At 39.3% G+C, this 24390-nt stretch overlaps 1 protein-coding gene across 1 annotated transcript in view; it reads right to left on the minus strand.

Moving 5' to 3' along the window:
* Positions 1–16498: 16498 nt before the first annotated feature.
* foxo3b (forkhead box O3b) overlaps positions 16499–24390 on the minus strand; it is a 43121-nt gene continuing 35229 nt past the window's right edge. The window contains exons 3-4 of the mRNA XM_084954413.1: positions 21064–22528; positions 16499–19804 (exon numbers count right to left, since the gene is read on the minus strand). Coding sequence (XP_084810539.1) covers positions 21083–22528 — 1446 coding nt within the window. The 3' untranslated portion in view covers positions 16499–19804; positions 21064–21082. The remainder of the gene's footprint in view (positions 19805–21063; positions 22529–24390) is intronic.

Here is a 24390-nt window from a genome sequence, read left to right on the forward strand (position 1 = left end):
TGATTAAAGTGCAGACTTGGGGATAACAAAAGTATTGCTTTAACTACACAGAAATTACCCCCATTTTTATACATAGTTTCCCTTTTTTCAGAGGCTCAAGCTATTTTATAGCCAGGTGAGGCCTGTTCAGTTGTTATTCAATGTGAAGTGTTGAACTTGCATTTAGTAGCTGTTCACTGGAACTTTTAGTATGAGTTCCAACGAGATGTCAGTTTAAGGAAGGCGATCAAAAATCTGATACCTTCCTTAAAGGAGTAAATGCACTAACCAGATTAGCAACATTGAAAGGCCATAAGACAACTAGAGTGGATGATGACAGAATTATTTCCGTGGTTAAGACAACTTAAAACAAAAACAACATCTAAGCAAGTCAAGAACACTTTGGAGAGTTTAGGCATATTACTGTCAAAGTCAAGAGCCTCCTTCATGAATGGAAACACAGAGTGCTTACAACAAGGTGCAAACCACTGGTTACACTCAAGAACAAGTAGGCCTGATTAAGCTTCTTCTAATATCTAAAGCTTTTGTTAAACACCTTGAATCAAAGATTTTAAATTTAGTGATTGTAAAATCCCTTTCACATTATGACCTCACCCACACTACTTTTTTAAAACCTACTTGAAAACCCATTTTCATTCTTTGACATTTAAATCAGACTGTGTTGTATTATTCATTTTCTTCTAGCTGTAGTTTGGTCAGTGCCAGATCTTTTTAAACATGCTTATAAATAAAAAAGTAAATTGTATATTGTGTATTCTGGGTATAAAAACATTTTTATAAACCAAAAAAAGGTAAGGTTCCGATTGATAAAGCAGGTTATTTCAAGAAGGTGTATTTTTTGCACATTTTAAAGAAATATAAAGAAAGGAATATTTTATTTTATATTACTTGATCAATCTTTTTTTTTTTTTTTTATAGTAAAGCATACTCTAAATAAATATGTAGCCATTTAATTGTGTCTAGATGCATATACTGTAGGCAGTATTTGTTTATTTTATTTTTAAATGGAGCAGCACTTTTGTGCATGAGGCTGAGGTGACTTTCTGCACTTTCCATCTGAAGCTGAAGTGGGCAGAGAGCCAAACATCCCTGCTGCCTGTTAGGACACTGTACACAGACATTCAAATAAAGCAGACATGCTGGGCAGACAGCCGCTGTCTTATCACTCATCTCTTTTTGTGTGCATGGAAAATAAAATATCCCACATGCATGGTCTTGTATTCTGCATAAACAAGCCTCACCCGGATACTGATGTTTTGAATGCTCAAGATATTTTTGGAGGACAGATGGTCTTATGGTGAACACACCTACTAGCTTTCACACCACTAGCATCAGATGATAGGCTATTTATCACTCTAAAATCTGTCAGGTTAATATGAGGCTAATAACAAACTAGCATGGCAATGGTTCTTCCAGACTTCACTCATTTTCTTTTATTTGTTTAATAAGTATCAAAGCCATGATAAGCTGTGTGCTGCATGCACATGTATGTAGATCCATATTTATCATACACATAAGCCAGTGGTTTTGATTTTCTCATCCAACTCTTGATATGAGCAGGTTTACCTTTGAAGAGTAGAGTTATCTAAAGGCGAGAGGAACTAGTTTTTGTTTCGCCTCAGATTACCATCATCCTGACAAATCCCAGTGAGGCGTATCCATCTCATTTAGTATGCTAATCAAAATGCGGGCTGCTCTGCCCTACCTTGATGAAGCTTATATCTTGTTCTATGAATAGATATGCGGCTGAGTGCTGACCTGCCGCCGCGGTTCACCGTGTTCCTTCCCTGCACCGGTCCTCGCAGCGCTTTTCAACAAGGCCATCTGACCACACATGAAGATTTTTCAAATGCACACACAGTGACTGACTCATTCTAGCATGGCAGACTTCTTTTTTTCTTTTTAGCTGCGTCTCTTGTGATTAGGGTTTTAAAAAGAAGAATTTAAAAAAAAAAAAATTCAGTTTAAAAAGTGAGCATCAGGATGTCAGTTTGGCACTTACAATAGGCTTTTCACAACAAGCACCGCTGAGGCTGGTGAAGGCCATCCATGCCTGCTCCGGTCTTTAGCAGATTCGGTCCTTTTTCAGTCTTTGGTGTGCTCACCAGGGTCACATCGTTGAATTTATGTTTGTGTGTCTTTTTGTATGTGTACTACAATAACTAACCTTGTCCTTTTCACTTGAAAGGCTTTTTGCTAATTTGTGTTACACAACCGAAAGAAGTAAAGGAAAGAAGAAATGGTGTGTCAGCTTTTAAATTTCCATTGCCACTCCTATCATACAAATAAAGTTTCTGATCTGCTGTTTTTGTGCTTGTCTTTTGTGACTTATAAGTTGCTTGAATACCTTAAATTGAAACAAAGTGTTAGTTATCCTCTTTTTTTTGTCGGCTTATATTCCTAGTCCTAGAGACTCTGGACCTTATTAGTAGCTAAAAAAAACCTTATTGAATATCATTTTACTACTTTGACACATAATAAGTTTTTAAAACCTTTAACTTCAGTATATAGCCCACTGTGTTGTGTTAAATTAATAACTTTTGAAAAAGAAAAAATATACCTCTGACATACTTTACGAAAAATGTCTGAACCTTTTTGTGTTGACTGTTATGTCCTATAGAGACCGACACATTTACATTACAGCTCTCCAAAAAACACAGATTCAAAATACATGAAAAACTGAACAATGTGTTTTGCTGTGTTAACTAATAAAAGTAAAAATTACACAGATAAAGAAATAAAATGTGTTCAGAATTTACAAGTTGGTGATGATTCAACTCATGACTCATTAAGCACCATCAGTATGTTGCATAATGTAAAATTGTTGGCCCACCACTTGATCGTGTGCAGCCTATAATATCTAAAGTGTATTATTAACATATGCTTTTGGTCACTTCTGTATTTTGTTACTTTCATTAAATATTTTCCTTATATGCTGTCATAAAAAGGTTTCACACCTTTTCAAGTACAGAAATGTAAAAAACTGTTTTCATGGAAGTGAACGTCCAATCATTTTTCTCCCAAGGTCAGACTGTGTAATGCTCAGAGGATTTAACCCCCACCTCCCCAAAAAAGCCCAAGAGCCACATTTCAGTCTCTAACTACCTTCATTTAGGTCAGATTATTAATTTAAAGAAAAGCAATGGAAGATCTTGTAATTATGGGACTTGAACCACTGCAGAAATAAAACAAGCTTTAGAACATTTCATTCTTTGCTTATCTACTGGGTATAGCTTAAAGCTAATGTTTGTTTCTTACAATTATGAATTTTAATTCCTGGCCATTTGCCTTTAATTCATCTGGATTTTCAAGAATCTTCCCAAATGTGCCACATTTTTATACTTATATCTGTTCCTCTTTCATTTAGAACAAAAATAAGAACCCTATTTGGAAGGGACAGTACATACAGTACTTACAAAATAAGAAAGGGAACTGTTACAGGATGTAACAGTTTGTTTGTTCTTTACAACTGGATTTGTAAAAAGCCTTGGGAAAATTTTAGACCTAAGAGGTACATTAGTGTTTTGCGGGCAATGATGAGTCAAAACTCAAAAAAGAAGAATGTTTGAAAGTGTATTGTTGCATACAGACTGACATTGTTTGTCTTTTTCTTTCTTTCTTGGTTAAAGTGTGGAAAAACGTCCCCTTTGACTACTGCTTCACTTGTAGATAGACACAAAAAGGCTGACCAATGTGGAAAATAAAACTGGAAAAAATATAGTTGCTCATACTGAGCATTCCCTCCTAAACCACATGTTGACCCCAAACCCCATTTTTAAACTAAAAGTAAACATCTACTAAACACAGTAAACAAAATCTAAAATAGTAAGAAAAAGAAACCCACCAGTAAGACATGCTTTTCCAATTGCATGTCATTTTTCAGGAGATTTTATGGAGGTCTAAAGTAACATTCACCATATTAACTGCCACACAATATATCAAGAAGAGCTCCTCGTATGTCAACCCCCCCCCCTGCAGATTCTTTACTCCATTATAAGGATCATCCGTCCCTCCTGGGGGTGATACATCTGCTAGTGAGTAACCACACCATCGTAGCTGGCTTTCTTCTAGTATTACAGTAAAACCCTCCTTCCTTCTGCCTCCATGATTCCCCTGCTGCCTAAAAATGAGAAAAATGAGTTGCAAGAATATCTTAATTAAAGTCAATGTTTAACAGCATTCATTTAATACACACATAAACAAAGCACAGATGTGCATGTGCAGGCTCTCATGCAATGGTGGTTATGCAAGTTAGAGTCCAAAGCCACGAGTTTTACTGTACATGAAGCCCCCCTGCACAGCCTGCACGCAAACTTATAAACACACATGTTATGCAGGTGAGACGAGTCTGGGAACTGTACAGTCACACAAGTTTAAACAGAGGGACGTGGGCACGCAAACACATGTGCACGCTGCCATACATATGATGAGGACAAAAATACAAATGGACATAAGATGAACATTTTTTGAGATGTAAGATGAATTTAGAATGAAGGCAATTAAGGTTCAGTTTTCAAAGCATCCCCTCTTTTTCCACACGCTGATGAAAACCAGGCAGCATCTGTTTTATATGTGTTTGTGTAGATTTGTATTAAAGTCTAATTTCTCTTAATGACTAACAGGAACCTTCGGGGTGAGAAGTATCGCAGTGGATGCTGACTTCACATCTCAATAAGCTCATTCTTTACGGTAGATTAGCTTCTCTTTGTCTCACTGGCCAGCACACCATCAAAACCATTACTTAACGTACTAAGGAAACTGGGTGCACAAAGGCAGGGAAAAATGGAGACGGGGAGTAATGAAGCAATATATGCTTTCCCTGGTGGTTTTAATGTTGAGTGCTGGCCATAATTCACACCAGCACACACATGCACACACACTAACGCAAGACCAAATTTATGCGCACTCATACACGCCTGTGCACATGCACAGAAAACAATACTTTTATCTCGCTGGCTGTGTCTCTGTGTTTCCTATCTTCCATTTAGGTCAAAGAAGATATACAGACGTGTGAAACAGACTGCCCTTGACATTGTGGGTTGACATTTCTGTGCTGGATGGGGGTGGGTGAGGATCTACACTGACCTAATTCACCCCCATATTAATCATTGTTATGGTACAGCATGACATTGATTTTTCAGAACGAGTGCACAAAACTGCTGTGAAATAATCTTGTTTGGTTACAGACGAGTTTTGTGAGATTTTTTCTTTTTATTTCAGTGTAACTTTTATGGTGAGTCTTGTACTCTACAATTGATAGAAGCTTGATTTCAAGCTTGGTTTAGACTATGTGACGGCTTGATCTGTTTCAAAGGGAAAACCTTGCTGTTGCTGTCGAGGTACCATCGAATACATTGCAGGCTCATAATATTTTGACGAAGAAAAACCATTTTTTTTTCTCTATATTAATACTAAACACACATGTAAATATACTAATATCAATTTAAGGTTTTAGAACTAGACATTAGGTGATAATGGTGATGATATCAGAGTACTAAACCAAAAAACAATAACCAAAAAAGTGTATAATAGGAGCGATACAGTCACGATAAGAACAAAGTACAACCTTGTTTATTTCTAAAGTTTTACTTATCAGGTTAAATGTAAAACTTCTCTGGTCCACAGCAGCATCTAAAATGATCTAAAACATCACACAGAATCCAGTATTTGATTATTTAACAAAAACAAAGCCAAAATGCAGAATTAGTGTGTCAAACCTGACTACACCCCATGGTTTGGTAGTTTGTGGAACCACCTTCAGCAGCAATTGAAGTCATGGTTTTCTGTATGATACTCTGTCATTGTGGATGAATTTTGGCCCACTCTTCTTGCCTATGTTGTTTCACTACATTGAGATATTGAGATTTGTGAGCATTTGTTTACAGTATACACTTTAACAGTTGTTAACTTACAACAACTATTTTGGTGAAAAGCCAACCATGCTAAACATGCTAACTAACTGAGGCCTGTAGCAACTGAATGGTAGTTCTTGGGCGTTGCACGGTCTGACCTTGGAGTGAATTAGCTGGACGTCCACTCTAGGGAAGACTAGGAATTGATAAATTTTAGGTTTTTTGGAAATGACCATATAACCTTTTCCAGATTGATGGCCAGCTGCAGATGCTTATCTAAGATCACTGCTGATGTCTTTCTTCCTTGTTAACAATCACCTGAATGCTCTAGACCAGCAAACTATTAAAAGCCCTGCTTTTATAGATGCTTTTATAGGTGCTTACATGTGCTGATGACCAGTTAATTAACTGCACATGGCTTTTACTTTCCTGTGTAACTAACGTTGTGTACTGATGTGATGATTAGCAGCAAGAAACTCCTGGTTCTGTTTGGGATTTACATGCTCTCTCCTCCAGGTACTCCACAGCTCAGTGACATGCATTTTGGGTTAAATAGCTGTTCCTGCTATAGGCAGATAACTTGTCCAGGTAACCTATAATAGCTGGGGTAGGCTCCAAGAACTGCAGTTTTTTTAAACTTAATTTTTCAACACCGGCGGTTGCTGTTCGGTTAGAAGTGACAAAATGTCTCATTCAAACCTCACACATTCAGATGCCATGAAATTAACTGAGTGTACTGTTCAGCTCAAAGACTGGATTTAAAGCTACAGGCACTGAAACAGCTCATTTTGAACAGCTAATAAAAGCACTGAAGACAGATCAACCTGTTTGGTTTTTGAGCTAGGGACATTTGTATGGTTTACAGCGACTGTGACATATTATTCAACAAAGGTTTGCCAATAAAGGACGCGACTAATCACATCCACACGCAGGCACACACTAAACTATCATAGTCTAGTTATTAATCTGGAGTAATGAACACACAATCTGTAAGGTAACATGTTTTCATGTGGGTCAGTGGAGGATGATGCAAGACACGGCCACATATAGAGTATGATGCATAAACCCTTAACATGATTAAATGTAATTATTTCACAAAGTGACCTTTAATGAAGAATTGTTGACCACTATGCTAGTATGTTGTATCATATGACCCACTGCACACACATATAAAGCAGTCACATGCAGCCTCATGTTAGAATGGGAGGTAATACTCTCAAACCAAAGGCAGGCGGGGGATGGGAAATAGGGTTAGTGGGCTTATGCAACAGGAATGAGCACAAGATGAGCATGATGGCCCCTCATATGAGGAAAACAGGCTAGATGTGTGTGCTTGTGTGTGTCTGTGCGTGAGGAAGAGATGAACTCTATATCTTCTGGGCTGACAGGAGGAGATGAGGGCCGGACAGGCAGCTTTTCTGTTTCCTGATTATTCCACCTCATCTCCCTCCCTGCATCCAACCCAGCATCAGCCTTACTCTTTCTCTGTGTGGAAGCAAAGCGTTCCTGACAGCAGAAAAAGAAAAAGAGAAAAAATACTGAAATGATATAAGAAAGAAGTGAGAGAATGAATGACGTGAAGAGAAATCTCTGTTAGTGAAATAAAGACACACCTGGAGAGTTTATTGTGTAATATGCAAAAGGTTTTCTCTGATTTTGAATTTGTCGGTGTTCATGAATAAATTAGACAGACACTCTAATAAAACTGAAGGTTCGTCATGTATCACCCAGATTACATCACTTGCTCAAGTCCAAAACAGATCAATGTGACAAAATGAAAAGCATCAATCAACACAATGATTTCCTTTCTTCTAACAGTCCACTCCAATCCTCCCGGTGCATGAGGTTATCCAGTTTAGTCCCATCAATGACGGAGATAGAAAGAACAAAATCATTCAGGATCCATGGCAATGCTTCACTGAGGTAGATAACAAGAACGAGTGGAAACATCCATCACCCTTTACTGCAATTTTTTTTTTAAGCTTTTAGCTAATTTTTTTCATCCTCCAAGCTTCACATGATGATTTATTTTCAGCTATTTTCTTTTCTCATTTGTACTAAAAGAGAAAAAAACAATTCTATGGAGTGAAATAACTGGAGAGGCTCATGCTCACCATTCATTCTCAGGTGTCAGGTTCTTTCTTGTAGCGGAGAGATGGAAAACATGAAGTGGTGATTTGTATTATAAAAAATGAAAATGTAACTTTGATGCATATTGGATGCCAAATTGAAAATGGAGTGAAACACCTACGTGGTTGCTTCATTTATTAAAGTAAAGCTTTGAAAGGTGAAAGTTCTCTATAGATGTAACAGAGGCTAATGTGTTTGGATTCTCTTACAGTACCTTATTTTCCCCACACAACTGTGGCAGATTTAACCTGAGAAAACGTCCAGATATGTGTTGCTTGCTGCTTAAATTATCTTTAATTCCTTTTGAAGTCTATTTGTTTCTGAAATTATACACTAAAGTATCTCTTTAGTGAAGTATATGTATCCCCCCAACATTATATAACGGCTCTGACTCGTCACATAGGTCAAATAGATTTATAGGTTAAATATTTGAATGAAAAAAAAGTTTAATTTATCCTTTTAAGCTTATGTTTGCTGGAGGCAGTAAAAGGAGAGAGGAAGGAGGGACACGTTCCGAGGTCTGTGGCCGGATTTGGATAAGGACAGGCGAATCAATAGAGCCAATCTACACTTCGATAGTCACAGGCTAGTCATTTGGTACAATTTCCTTATTGGACATATTTTTACACTTCCTGTAATAAACATGTTTATTTATTCATATTCAACTATTCTAAGAAGCCCAACATCATCTGCTTTATGCATCTTAACTTAAAGTCCTTCAACTGATTTTATAGCCTTCAGAGAAATTTTCACACCTGATGTAAAGCAGTGCTGCAAACAAACATAAGAAAACAATCATTGTTCTAATTAAAGCACAATTCTGTAAATTTCAGGTTTCATGTATCAGGACAAAATAATCAGATCAGATTCACAACAACACATGATATATGATGCCATGCCATTATTTATTTAACAAGAATTAGGCTAAAGTGCTGAAGCATGAGAAAGACTAATGCACTTGATTAACTGATCATCAGTATGTGTGAGCACCTCTATGAAAGAAGTTTGGGAGTTTGCATTCGGGTATGTGTTAGCACAAAGTCGAGGTGGAAAGATATCGTCAGTGATCAATCAGAGGGTTATGAGGCCATTTCCAAATTCACCCCAAGTTCAGATTGTGCAAGAGCTACATCTCAGACTCTACAGGCCTCAGTTAGCATGTTAAATGTTAAAGTTCATGACAGTACATTTAGAAGACTGAGAAAGCATAGCTTGTTCCGAAGGGTTGCCAGGAGAAACCTTTTCCTCATTAAAATGAACATGGCAACATGGCTTAGGTTTGCAAAGTTGCATGTGAACACACAAGATATAACACAAAATATTGGTTGGACAGGTGAGTGCAAAGTGGAGATAAAACTAAATATAGTATATCATCACAAACATTTCATTCCCATTCTCAAGCACGGTGGGGGAAGGGTTATGATTTGGACTTGTTTTGCAACCACAGGACGTTGGCACCTTGCAGTCATTGAGTTGACCATGAACTCCTCTGTATAACAAAGTATTCAAATGTGAGGCCATCTGTCTGACAGCTAAAGCTTTGCCAAAACTGGGTCATGCAACAGGGTAAAGATCACAAGAACTGCAGTAAATCTACAACAGAATGGCTGAAAAAGAAAAGGTTTAATACTGGCCCAGTCAAAGTCCAGAATTCAACATAAGTGAAATGCTGTGATGGGACCTTAAAAGAGCTGTTCATGAACAAACACCTGTAAACCTAAGTGAACTGAAGTGATGCAAAGAAGTGAGAGTGTTAAAGTCATGCTGTATGTGATTATTTTAAGTTATTGCTGCTGATGATTGATGATTCTTTTTTCCTGATACATTAAACCACAGAAATGAAATAGTGTCTATATTTTTTACATGACCGTACAATCACATCTCCAAAAATGAATTTGGCTTGTTATATAAAATGTAATTAATTGGAAAATAATTCAAACCCATTATTTAATTAAAAACAGTAAAAACAAAACAGATCCGATGTTGAAAAAGAGACATTTCTTGCACGGAATTTGTGCTGCAGGTTTTATTTTGCTCTTCAGGGTAGTCGCAGAGTGGCTGTGGCTGGGATGATGTGAGGGCAGACAGAGGAGACAAGGCTCATGTGCCCCTTTATGACACTAGAATTTTATCGCTTTTCATCCGCTGGTATGACTTTGTCATTTCATTGCACCTCATCTCTTACGTGCATCACATCCTCTGATGATTGCACTTTTGATTTTCCCATATGGATGCACGTGGTGTAAATCCTAGAGCAAAAGAAAGAGACTCAAAAAGCTGCGATTGCTTTTGTTAAACTGATTTGTCGGGCACTATTTGTCAGACTGTAACAATGATTGTTTTATTTTCTTTTGTCTGCTGGTACACGCTCGTTGTGTTTGTGTGTGTGAATCTGTAATTACAAAAGGGCTGTTCAGTGTGAAGAGCTCTGTCGTCCCACCACAGGCTGTGAGTGCGAGCTATAATCTGCCTTGATGACGCTGATCACAGTCTGTGAATGGAGGTGCTGCGGGACAAAGCTCAACCGCTCTGTGCCAGTGTGCCATTACAGAGATGACATCATTCCTCTGCAGCACTTAGCCCGCGCATGGACACTGACATGCACGCACATGCACACACACACACACACATAAGTATCATTTACGACTGCTCACTTCTCAGGTCTCCCCACCCACCTACCCACGGTGTCATGGATCTATCCTCGTGTGGCCAGCAGCAATTAGCATGTGTACTCGCACGTGTTTGTGTTGGCGTGTGTGAAGCACCAGTTCAGATAACGCATAGAGATCAGCCGAGGAGCGAGCTATCAAGATTAAGACAAAGCCACCACATCCATCACTGGGGCAATGTCAGTGCTGGGGGGTGAGAGGCCCACTAATGGCCATATCTCAGCAGATCCATCACATCTTCATCTTGTTTACACTTTGAACCCCACACCACATGATGACTCACTCCTCATTAGCCAGTCAGTGTGTGTGCATGATATCATGTGTCTCCACTTGTGTGCAGAATAGATAAATAAATAGATAGATGTGCGTGAGTACACGGATACTCTATGTCATCTATAACTCTGTATTCTGTTTGTTTTATCCTCTTGTCAGGCCTAACCTGTCATTATGAATAACCGCACTGGAAGCCAGAAGCCACGGTGACTCCTTGTCTGCGTTGCTTTTTTTTTAAATTACAAAGTTATTAATGCTTAAGCTTTTGGTTATGGTCCAAACATTTGCTGTATTATGTGCTGCCCGACCACATGTGACAGTGTGGTTGGTCATACTCATTATGAATGACTAAACCCAAAGGCGGGGTGAAAAACTGTCCATCCAGTGATCAAAGAACAGATTGGATTGGAGAACAGAGTTTAGACTAATGTAGAGGCAAAATCAATGGGGGAGGGGGTGAAATTTATTTTTTTCTAATGTGATGAATTTGTGTTTTAATGAACTAGAAGAGCATTTCTGCTCTGCGGCTGTTGCTTATCACCTTTCAAAAAGGCAGATGCCTTATCTACCATAAGCTATCAGCTAATTCTGTTTTCTTTGTAAAACTGCATGCATGCTTGAAAGGAATGAGTGGCATCAGCATTTCAAAGGCAAGCTTCCAGTTACTTGACTGGCACCTACCCACTGCCGTACCTTGATTTCTTCTTTTGTCAGGTGATAGCAGGTCGCCTTATGTGGTGTAGGAGCTGTCACAATAGACAAAACTATGATTCACACTTGGGGCTTTCTAAACACTGACATCAACAGCATTGTTTAACAGCCTGGCGTGGTAGCTATATTCCAGACCTCTGAACCACTGCCGGTTTACCCTTAAAAATGTTCAGCGTTTAAATGCCTGGCATTGTTAAATTGTTCTATTGAATTAATAAGGATGACAATTTATCCTATGTAGTACTTGCTATCAAGCTATATTAATGGATATTAGCTATTAAAATGGCATTAAAAATGAAATAAATGACAAATTTAATACAATAAAATATTTCAAAATCATTTGTAATTAATGCTGGATGAACAGATATATACATTTCCTGCTAATGATACAGTTAACACAATAAACTGATAACACAATCATGGCTTTCGTATTTTTGGACCATACTATTATTAATGTAATTGTAATCTTTAAAATTTATTTTACTTTTACTTTGAGCTTGTTGGGAGATACAGAGTTGGCCTGGTGATGGCTGCATTAGCTGGCCTCGTACAAATATGATTACCATAGCAAATACAATGTTGGCATGCAAGAGAAACCAGGGTTTAAATGTAACAGTGCTTGATTATGGATGGGTTTCAGCTGTGCAGACTGATTGCAAAGCAGTGAAGATTCAGTACTAGGTCGAGCCCACGAGATAAAATGGGGACCACAGGAAAAAAGGCCACACGACAGGACCTGGAAACACATAGGAACACATAGGAAAATGCTTGTTGAGGAGGGCGTTAAACACAGAAAAGACCAGATGGTTTCTTTTTATGCTATGACTAATGCATAAGCATCATCTGTGTGTTTTTGACTTTCAGAAGGATTATAAGGAACAAACCACCTCCATCACAGGTGACACTGAGAGCAATTTAACCACACATTTGTTTAAAAGCCTCACCTGTGAGACACAATGCCACTTAATCTGGATGCAAACCAGCAAATGCAAACCCATATGAAAAGACCTGCACACACAGCATGCAATCGCCCTCATCGGTTTACAGTCTGGAGATAAGAGGACATTGGTGATACAAAATGTAAAACACGAACACTTGCACACCCACAATCATGGCCCGTTCTTATGACTAACATTTCTCCGATGAATCATCATGTGCTGATTACTGTTAGTGTACAGCGTGTTCAGGTTAACTTCCTACATTAAAACAAAGATGACATTTGCCGAATGTGCGCCCATTGACATGGAACAAGGCAGAGACAAATAAACACCCTGTGGGTGGAGATCAAGATGTTGGACAAACAATGAGATAAAGTTTTTTACCTCTGACTTAAAAATGAAACCAGCCAACGAAATAACCGGCAGAAGCTACGTAGAAAATGACGTGTGCATAGAGCTTAGGAATGCACTATTTTCACCTCGCCCAACAAAATCCAAAGTGAAAATTGCTGTGTAATATTTAGTATGCCCTCATACCCGCATACTAAAGCTATTCTTAATAGCTGGTCGGTTCAAAAGCACAAAATCATGTAAATGAATACAGTTTTTTGCCATAAAATAGACAGAAAAAGCAAACAGAAAGGTTCAGAGGCGTTTTCAATAATTCAGTAACCTCACTGACCTCACACAGACTGGTGTGACTGCAGCCACGCCAGACAAGTAGTCAGTCAGGTGGCTGCTGAAATGTGACTTTGGTATTTGTAGTTGTGGCGAGCCTGCTCCCTCAGTCATAACATATCTTTGACTATTTTGTAATTAACAGTGAGCCTTAGAAGTTTTCTTTTTTAGTTCTTTTATTTGTTATGAAACGCCTCTTCTTTGTGAAAGAGCATTTGAAGTATCTCAGGGTGAAAGGACTTTGTTTGAGGTTCTTTTGTGTATTTGAGAACAAATGACACGACCACACCGGCAGAGATAAAATACCTGATGCATGTAGGTTAGGTAACAATGACAAACAGTGCGGTTATGAATGGACCATACAGTATACGGTAGCACAACGTAGGATTTATAAAATATTTTTGTTTTTTTATACCTGACAAAGAGCAGAAGACAATTTAGAAGAAGACTCTTTGTTCAGGTGCTGTGAAAATATAGCCCGCCTATTTATACTGTAACATCTGAATTTTGTCTGTTGTAGTATTATATCTGATCTGAATATTGGCTCAAATGTACGGTGGCCCTGAGAGGCCAAACGGACTACAACTTAAGAAAACACCAGCAATAAGAAAAATGCTGCAAAAGCACACAAAACACAACGGAAATAGGAAAAAACAAAACAGAAATAGGAAAAACGAAAACACAAATAGGAAAAAACACAAGGGAAGTGTTTCTGGGGAGACAATAACCCGACGGACCAGTTGCAGGAACCCAAAACATGGTAGGCCTGTTTTATCATGATTCATATAATACTGATGACGGATTTTTAGGCTAATAGTTAGGCTAACACGCTTACAGCTCATCTTTTATCCACTTCTTTTAAGTGCCTCCCAATGCAATTCTTAGCATATTGTAGTTCCTGCAACTGGTCCGTCGGATTATTGTCTCCCCAGAAACACTTCCCTTGTGCTTTTGGAAATCTGTTCTTTCTTACTTCTGTTTTCTTTTTTCCTATTTCCGTTGTCGTTTTTTCCTATTTGTGTTTTGTTTGCTATTGCAGTGTTTTTCTTATTGCTGGTGTTTTTTTTTAAGTTGCAGTTCATCTGGATGTAGCATAACCAGTATATTTGCATTATGATGATTGTTCAGTGGTTATATATGCATATTAACAATCATGAAACTGACCTAACAGCCCATTGTTAGTCTCTAGTACAATTTTCGATCATTATGCAGATGTGCTGTTTATCAGGCTGGGAAAACCTGCAGTCAGCTGAGACTGAAAAAGTCACATGGCTAAGTGTAAAAATCCAGATGAGTCCAGATGAACAAAATCAGCTTTCTGGAATTTCCTTACCTACACGAGCATTCATCAGGAGATATGTAGTGGGTGTTTTCTTGGTACACATTGGGCCACTCAGTACCAAAATTGTTTAAACACCACAGACTACCTAAGTATTTTTGCTGACTATGTCCATCCCTTCCAGCGTAATAACAAACCATAGCACAAATCATCTCAAGCTGGTTTCTTGATCATCACAATGAGTTCACTGTACTCAAATGATCTCCACAGTCACCAGATCTCGATCCCATAAGGCGTCTTCGGGATGTGGTGGGATAAGAGATTCAAATCATGGATGTGCAGCTGACACATCTGCAGCAGCTGTGTGTTGCTATCATTTCAACATGGACAGAAATCTCAGAGGAATCATTTCGGCACCTTGTTGAATCTATGCCACGTAATACAGTGTCCGGTGGGTGTACAATTTGATCATTTTTAATGACGCTCTGACAAACAGCACAGTAGATTCTTGTTGTGAAGCTCCACGATGACTAAACTTTAGATGCTGAATACTCTAAAACGTTCCACATTTCTGCACATATCTTAAATAGAAGTTCCTAAAGATGATCTTAATACTAAATGTCAAAGAATTACGGAAACACATTGATGGAGAATTACTAAGCTACATTTAAAGACACTGAAAAATCAACCAAAAAATATTAACTTCATCTTAGATTGCGAAATTCTCCAGATTGACTATATGACAAGTGGAAAGTTATAATATTAATGTTTAACTGAATTGATGTGACGCATTTGTGTGAAAGTGTTTACACGTTTAGCAATTTCAGTTAACAGTGGTGTGCTTTACTGATGGGGAGTTTTTTTCAGCTTTCCAGTGACGTGTAGATCGCCTCATTACAGTAGCAGTTGTGGGATGAATGCAAAGGTTGAAGTTACAAATAAGTGTCTTTAATGACTTGGAAATGTTAAATCTATTATGCATCGTATTGCTGCACAAGTCACTGCATTCCTCTCTGGAAAAATGAGGCAACAGGACATTTAGATGCCCTGCCTATGGTAATGCTATTGTGATAATTGGATCTTATTTCCTAAGTGCATTCAAGTCTTCTTGTAAGAGATCGTCACTTTAACTGATTGGAATTAATCAACTCAGAAGCCCAAGCCTCCCTTAAAAGGTTCCCCAATAACCCCATAGTTTTATGGATGAGATTACTGTCAGCTTTGAAGCCACAAAAACTGTGTTTGTTTAACCATTGTCTTTATGATCTTTTGTTCTGACGCACTTTGTGATCTTTATCTTGAAAGGAAATCTTAGTCACTTACTTACTTTACACTTGTGCACACCTGAACTTATCAGTTAAAGTGCAGATGATATGATTGTGCACATGTCCCATGATTTCTGGGAGTCAGGGCTTTTGGCCAATCTGAGAGAAAACAAGAAGGGGTCAGATCTGTCACTGGAGATTGATTATCTGTGTTAGTGTTGCGTGAAGGCATGCTACACTCTGTTTCTGACTGTTCCTCTTCTCCCACTCTGTATGTTACGCAACAACAGAGGAAAAGTACCCGTCCCAGTGTCAGGTATCAGTGAGCTGCTGTACGTCTGCTCTCATTTTATTCGGCCTCACACAAAACATTGTGCAAGATTACTTCCAAGAACTGGAGTACAACATGGAGCTGTTTTGATCCACCCAGACTGACACGAGGAAGAGATTTATGTTCTGGAGGGAGTGCACGGTTAAATTTGTTCATGCACTTGTGCTCCAGCACACAAACACACACTTGTGAATATACAGCGCGTGCAAGGCGAGCAAAGCAAGAGCTATAACGCTTTCCTTTCTGTGCTGAAAATTCCTACTGGGCAATATGAACTGTCAATAGAAAATCTTCTTCTGCACATCACTTGTGAAATATATGAACTTCTAATCTTCTCTTCTGAAAATTAAGTGAAGACAAGGACACAGAGAGTGTGTGGAGCCTCACCAAGCTTTATTTACATGCGCACTATTTCTTATACAAACTTCAAAATTCAAAATGTAATACACAGGAAAATACCCACTAACATTAAGTTGAGAATAAGCAAGATTAATAAAGAGCAAAAGTTCAAAGGGAAAAGTTCAGAGTGTGTATGAAAGGGAGCTGGCCTGGACTTCTTAACAAGGATGGAAGGACTCATAAGAAGATAATATAAAGAAAATGTCCAAGACGTGATTAAGGTTTCTAGTGGTATGTGTCTATTTTTGCTTTTCTCAGCTTTAAACCAGCATATTTTGTTCTGCGCATGTGTGTCGAGCATGAGAGGAGGTCATCTGTGCCTGAATGAAGCAGTGGTTTTGTGAAAGGCCTTCTCAGCTATGACTACGAGAAAACTACCCTCCCAAAGAGTCGATGCATTTTTACACCGAGCCGAGTGCACATAATGTTAGGAACGCCTTTTAGATTTGATATTTCCCAAATTGATAAGAGCTCTTTTCAAAGATGACTGCGTTCCCCGGATTTCACTTTGCCTGTCGTCTTCACAGGAGTAAGTAATTTTAAGTACAGACAGTGTAGATGAATTCAAATGCTTAACAGTTCAGGTGACGGCTCAGGAGTCCCCCTGACAACAGAAAAGACAGATAGTGTTCTGGAAATTTTAGATGTAGCAAGGTGTTGGTAATTCCAGCTTGCTGACATTTTCACTACGTCAGTGTAATGGGTTTGTAATAATAATAATATCGGAGGATGGTGCAAGTGCTCCTCTTTAAGCCCTGATTATTACTTTTTTATTTTTTTTATTTTTTAAAAAGGAACAGAGTGTTTTAGCACTAAAAACACAGTGTTCCTCTCAGGTTGAGAAAGGTCCAGCTAGCTCATGCGCTAAACCTCAGTTAGTACAACACACCATTCTAGCCAACCATGCACACCCACTCCTCCTTCCTTCCTTAGCTTCAAAGAGATATACACGAATCTGTACACTGATATACATGACAGGGAATACACTTCATGTCACTGCCCCCAAATGGAGAAGGGGTCTCCAGACGCTACAACAATGGTGCCTTCCACCATTTCCAAAATCTGGTTCAACAATTAAAATTGCTGGTAACAGTTTTCCCTCCTTACCCGGCGCATGATGTATTTGCGATTTCTTCAAATTCAGAGGTATGACAAACCCCAAGGGTCAAGTACTACATGAGCATATAAGGACATACAGCGAGTAAATATGCATTTCACACGGTTCATAATGCATAAATACATACATGCATACAGTCGGCTGTTCTGTATGCACCGCGAGGAGCTACAAACCCTCGTGAGATTAATTCAGTTGAAATAAAACTCCATCGATAAACACGTACACACGTTAACATGTATTTAGGAGATACAGGAAGTCACCTGCAGGAGCACCAGGCGTGTCCACGAGGGGATCTGTGTTTGTGTGTGTGTGTGTGTGTGTGTGTGTGTGTGTGTGTGTGTGTGTGTGTGTGTGTGTGTGTGTGTGTGTCAAGAGTCAAACAAGGAGAAAAAAGCTATGACAACAAAACCAAAAAACAACAGACTGTGTGAAGTAATAATCCTGACATTTATCGTCCTTCTAATTCTTCATCCTGGTGGCCAAAAGTTCACAGGTTACAAGTTCAGAAACACAAAGAAAACAAAGAAAATGTGTTTTTCCCCCCAAGAAACATTAAAATACTACTCGACTGTGACTTGACATTTCTTAAATGGAAAGCCTTCCTTCCTCACCCCCTGAGTGATTCTGTATATGCATAACAAGCCCCACAATCTCACGACAAGAAACCAGCAGAGCTTAACATGGATCCCTGCTATTTTTTTGCTTTTTTTTTTTTTTTTCCCTGTGTGTGTGTGTGTGTGTGTGTGTGTGTGTGTGTGTGTGTGTGTGTGTGTGTGTGTATTTTAAGTGTGTGCATAAATGTGTGTGCTGTCATTTGGCTGCCAGCATATCCTACTGTTTATTTCAAGTAATTTGGCAATATACAGAGATAGCTTATTGTTTTAATCAAGAAACAAATGGCTTCTAGAGGAATGAGCCTATAAAAGAAAAAAAAAAGACAACAACCTTCTCCCTTTGCTCAAACTTATCATGCTACAAGTGGCCGCAGCTCTAGGCTTCTGTGGGTTTTGGGTAAAAACAGAAAAAAAAGAACAGAAAATATGCACAGCTTCCTCTCAGGACAGGATTCAACACTGTTTATATAGCACCTGTTGTGGTGTGGAAATGTTCACAACCCTAGGACACAGGTTTTTGTTTTGGCTACATCGAATGCTGTGATAAATGACCTCAACAGAACTCACCAGAAGTTAGGAAAGCAATGAGAAGACATACAAGATCTTTTCCCTCTTGAATTTTTACCTGCCCTGCACTATTCTGTACCAGAAGTTTTCTTCCTCTAGTCTTTTGATATATACAAGGATAAAACAAAAGCTGTAGCAATCGTCTAATCATAATATAACCCTCAGTATGCTGCTGTTATTTCAAAGTCATGCATCATATAATATAGAAAACAGCAAGTGCATTGTGTTAAATTGAGGAATTTAAACTTCCGGGGTTTTGGAGATTTCGCAATCGGCAACGTTTCAGTTTGTCTGCACATGGGTTTGCATGGACTGAATAAGTGGTCACTCAGTGAGTACGGCACTCCCATTTCCACCTTTTCATTTCACCAGTACACTGACTCTTTCTCTACAGACATTTTTGATTAAGAAACAAATATGATAAAACAGGAACTCAAAAAACAACAACAACAACATATGACATTTAAAATGACTTAGAACAGTGGGAATTTCTTTTTCAGTATTACACGTCTCAGGAAACCACTGGATCTGATTTACACCACAACATGTCTTGTTTTTTTTTCTCTTTACACTTCAGTGGGAACAACTGCACCATGCTCTCCTTCGATTCTTTGCTTGCCATTTAGTCCTCAATTTCCACCTGAAGACCCCTTTTTGATAAGCAGTGTCTCTTTGATATCAGCAGACTGGGCGTCAAAGGAAAATTGCATAATTCTAAGATTTGTGAGTTTCTTGTGATTGTTAGATGTAGCTTTCGTTTTTGCTGTTGTCGTTTCACAAGAAGCTTTGAGGGCTCATGTGCAGCATCTCTCGAGTCTGCAGGATCGTTCATGGTTCACCAGTGTGGGAGCGAAGGTAAAGCTCTCAAGAGGAAGTTTTCTTCTGTAAACACAGGGTTGGTTATTTTACATTGTGCTGATGGCAGGTTTGGCAAAAAGGATGTTGTGTGTCCGATCTTCTCTTGCACCACACAGGTCAGACCTGGAATGAAAAAGATATGATTATCTTTTTTCGTTCGTAAGAATGAAAATCTTTTCCCTTCTCAAGGTTTTAAGTCACATTTTTGAATAAGTAGATTGGCAAATGTCACTGGCTCATATTAACAACAAATTTCTGTTCACTGCTGGTTATTTGCAGCTGCAAGCTAAGTGCTTAAAGCTACCACTTCTGCATATGTTTCATAATAAATGCATTTGAATATGAATTATTGAATATATGAATTATTCCTAAAGTCCTGATCAAGTCCTCATCGCATACTTCCTAGAAACCCAAGAAACCAGTAGTTGACTGACATTTCTTCAGCAATGTGCACATGACATCATGACATCACTGCAGAAACCTCAATTGAAGTTTATGGGAAAATTACTTCTTCTCATTCTAATTAAGACCTCAGTAAACGTTTTGCTGGTGAATTTATGGTCTCAGTCATATTTAATTAAGCATGATGTTCATTTCATAAATGGTAACAATAAATTGAAACAAATGAAGGGAATGTATCTGGGCAAGTCTTCCTTGTGCTAGACAAGTTGCTACTGTTTGATTATGCAGCTTTACTGGGTTCTTGGTCATATAACCCTCACTCATGACTACAGGATTTTAAAAAATTGATGATAATGGCCAAAATTCCCAATTCAAAGCTGCGAAACAATATCTTCAATGTCACAACATCATGGCAGCTATTTTCATCTTTTACAGACCAAATACTTATTTCACTCATGACAAGTAGATCAATTTATAACTTTTATGGGTGATATTCTTTCTCTGTCAATCAATTGAAACAACCTTTAAAATAGACACTGCTTATTTCTTTATAAGTGAGCAAACTTACAAATTCAGCAGGGGGTCAAATAATTATTTCCCCAAAATGTATATGCAGTCCACATCCTTATTAAAAACATATAACATGTAAGGAAAAAAACTGCTGGAGAAGTTTTTTTTATTGTGTCAATGTGATTTAGGAAGAACAATTAAGGTTGAAGTGGTTCAATAAAGAAAAAAACCCAGTAATTTTGTTCTGTGAAGTCCTTTCTTGACTCCTGTTATTATGACATCATCTTAGTGCTTTTGTCTAAGTCTGTCTCTATTCATGACACAAATAACTCTACAACCCTACTGTGAGCATGACGTGTACTACACCAAATTTTACAGAGTTTTTTTCAGGAAAAAACAACAACTAATTAGCTCATACATCTAATTCCCCATTAGATACTTCAAAACAAACAACACTTCAATTTACATACCTGCTCTGCTCCCACCCTCTCAGCCGGGTACCCAGCTCTGAGAGGTCTGCTTGGTGTTTGTGAAGTTGCTGACTCCATTCATGTTGGCAAGAGAGTCAAAGTTAAAATCCAGGCCATCTGCATCCATAAGATCGTTCCTGATGATGGAGTCCATGTCGCATTCCAGGCTGCCATTGAATATGTCCAGGTCCAGATCTGTGGGGAAACGATCCTGATAGTTCCCTCCATTGCTGCTAACTGTCCCATTCAGGAAGATTGAGGTGTCAATCTGCATGGAGGAAGACCCATTTCCTCCCAGGGGTGAGAGCAGGAGCTGCTGTTTGGCATTAGCCAGAGTGTTAGCCTCATTCACTAGGTTCAAGCCTCCATTTATAGACCTCAGAGAGCTGTGATTGTGGTTGTTACTTCGCAGCATCTCTTGTTGGTTGCTTTGAAGTCCTCCAGTTGTCCCAAAAGTCATGACAGGATCATTGCGGAGCATGAGGCCACGGCGGGAGTTCTGGGAAACGAGGGCAGCTGCACTGGCCTGTGACATCAATGGATCTGACTGGGTCATCATTACATCACTATGGTTGTGACTGTCAGAGTTGAGCAAGTCTTGTAGTGTCTGGGTGCCAAAGCGGGTCGTGCTGATGCTGGAGAAGGACGTTTGCTTGTTCTCCTGGATGGTCTGCATGGGGGACGAACGCAGAGAGGAGCCTGCCGTGTGGGGGCCGAAGATGGAGTTACTGTAGCTAGCACTTCCATTAGAAGAAGAATTGGAGGATGGAGAGGAAGTGGAGGAAGGTGAGGCTATCCCATTGGGTTTGGACCCAAAACTGAAACCTGAGGAACCATTTGGTGCAGTCTGGCTGGAAGTGGTTGGCACCATGCTGATGTTCTCCAGGAACTCATCCATTATGTCATCTGTGAGTCCATCATTCAGATTCATTGTACCCGCCAGGTCTGCCAAACGGGGCAGCTCTGTCGGCACAGCCTTCCCATTCGTCTTGGCGTTCCCAGGAGACAGTGTTCTGCCAGGACTGGAGTAGAGCATAGGCGAGAGAGGCGGCTCGTCATCAGGCACCTCGTCTAGCTCAGGGTTGGCCAGAATAGGTGAGAGGCGGCCACTCACTGTGCTGGCATTGGAGTTTGTGCGAGAGCGGAAGTCTGTCCAAGCATCCAGCTCCTCACTGCTGCGTGAGGTCGGGCTTCCAGGCCACTTAGAGAGACCCGAAGGACTGTCCGCACCACCTTCACCAGCTGCAGCAGCTGCAGCCTGCAGGGCTGCCTTCTTCTTGGCAGCACGGCCGCGGGCGGACTTGGTGTACTTGTTGCTGTTGTCCATGGAGACTGCCCGGCGCCGTGGAGCCTTACCACCCTTTCCTCCTTCTGGATTGATCATCCACCAAGAACTCTTTCCTGTTCCCTCATTTTGGACACGGATGAAACGACTGTGGAGGGATAAGTTGTGTCGGATGGAATTCTGTAACACAAAACAGAGAAGAAGACTCCGCTTAGTGCTGTGTGGAAAATACTTTTTGCGACAATTACTCAAACTCTGCCTGTCACCAGTATGGATTTGTATTCATTCTTCTTTTTGCCAGTGCAATATTCAATGAAAACCTCTCATTAAGTTCAACAACACTGATCCATAAACCACCCACGAACGCTCATTCTGCAGTCACGTAAACAGTTCTTCTCAGTGACTAGACGTACAAACAGCAAAAGCCTATTGTTTCAATTGTTGATCCACTAAATATAGACAGGCTCACATTAACATTGTGCACCACTTAGCGCTGATGTCTGCATTGTTCCCGCTGTAGCTTTTGTGTTGTGGGCATAAAAGAGAAAAGAGAGAGACAGTGTTCTAAAAATCAAGCCTCCTCAATAATGAATGACACATACAAAGAGCCTCTATATGTCAGATCATGTGTGTTTGCGTGTGACTGTTTGTCTTGGCTGGTGTGTATTGATCAGTTCTTCTTTCTTGTGAGAGGCCAAAAGGCCCACTGTGGGGCAACTTTTTCACATGACAGTCCCTGCCAGTGATCAAGAGTTTCATTCACAACACAGAGACATACGCGCGCATTAAAGGCCCAAACGACTGCCCATGCCATCATGGGTCCTTCTGCACATCTTTTTTCATGCATCTCCCATCACCATACCCAAACAGAGCATTTCCAGTAGTGAGAAATGTTGTCATGTGCCACATAGGACAAAGGGCAACCTCACTGCTTGTATAGATCTGATCCTCCTGGAGTTCATGTGTAACTTCAGCCTGTTATCTGTCCATAACCTTGGCTGAAAATTGTGCATGGTAAAAGTGGTGTACTTATTAAACTTCATGTTAGAAGTGTAGAAGTGTCAGAATGATTATGTTAGCCAAACTAAAAACGGGTGATACTGAGGTGATTATCTGATATTTCTAGTAGTTTCAGAACACAAAAAACTGAGAGAGTCAGATTGGCTTCTTTTGGATGCAATGGCTTGGGTTATAGTTAAACCACAAGATAAGAGTCAAAGGCCAGTAACAGATAACACAGCTTGATAAAACTGGGATACTATTTAAACAAGAGTTCTTGCAAGTTTTATTGATATGTGTCATTATGAGTTTCCATTTGCACAATAGCAAAGATTCACATGCCTTGTTTACTTTAGAGAAGTCTGTTCACTTCAGTACTCTTTTCAATAATTAAATAATGCAGCTTAAACTGAGGATTGCATTGTGTAAACGCAGTAATTTAAGACTTGAAACTCCAACTTGATCCCTAAATTACAAACATGTTCTTATCCATCTGGACATCCACCCCCCCCTTTCCGGCCATCGCACACATGCTCCCACACAACACACACGCCGCCATCTGGTTACATAACAGGACATCATTTCATGGATCTTTTTATGACAGGATAACAATGTGTACACACAGCCATAGTCTCAAATTTCAACTCACAGTAACACCATTAGGAGTCTTAAAAAAAACATGCATTTTAATGAAAAATAATTCTGTTCTGGATCACTAACTTATATGTTTATAACCTTGCCTCTAGCATTAATTACACTTTCCCCGTCTTCTCAATTTATTGCAGGCTTTGCTGAATTAATTATTTTGCCTCAGTCTCCTTTTTTTTCCACATCCCCTCCTTCTTCCACAGTTTCTGTTGTTTCACAAACACATAGCTCTTATGGGCCCTGTGGGACTCTGGGGCTATGCTATATCCTCCCATATAAACAACCCAACCGCCATCCACAACAAGCACACAATTTTCCCCTCTCCTTTTACCTCTTATGTATATTTTTACTCATAAAGACAGAACAGACTTCTGGGTTCAAATCAGCGAGAACCA

The sequence above is a fragment of the Perissodus microlepis genome, chromosome 15 (assembly GCF_051167445.1).
Source record: "Perissodus microlepis isolate ML-2025 ecotype Zambia chromosome 15, ASM5116744v1, whole genome shotgun sequence".
In the NCBI taxonomy this organism is placed as follows: Eukaryota; Metazoa; Chordata; class Actinopteri; order Cichliformes; family Cichlidae; genus Perissodus; species Perissodus microlepis.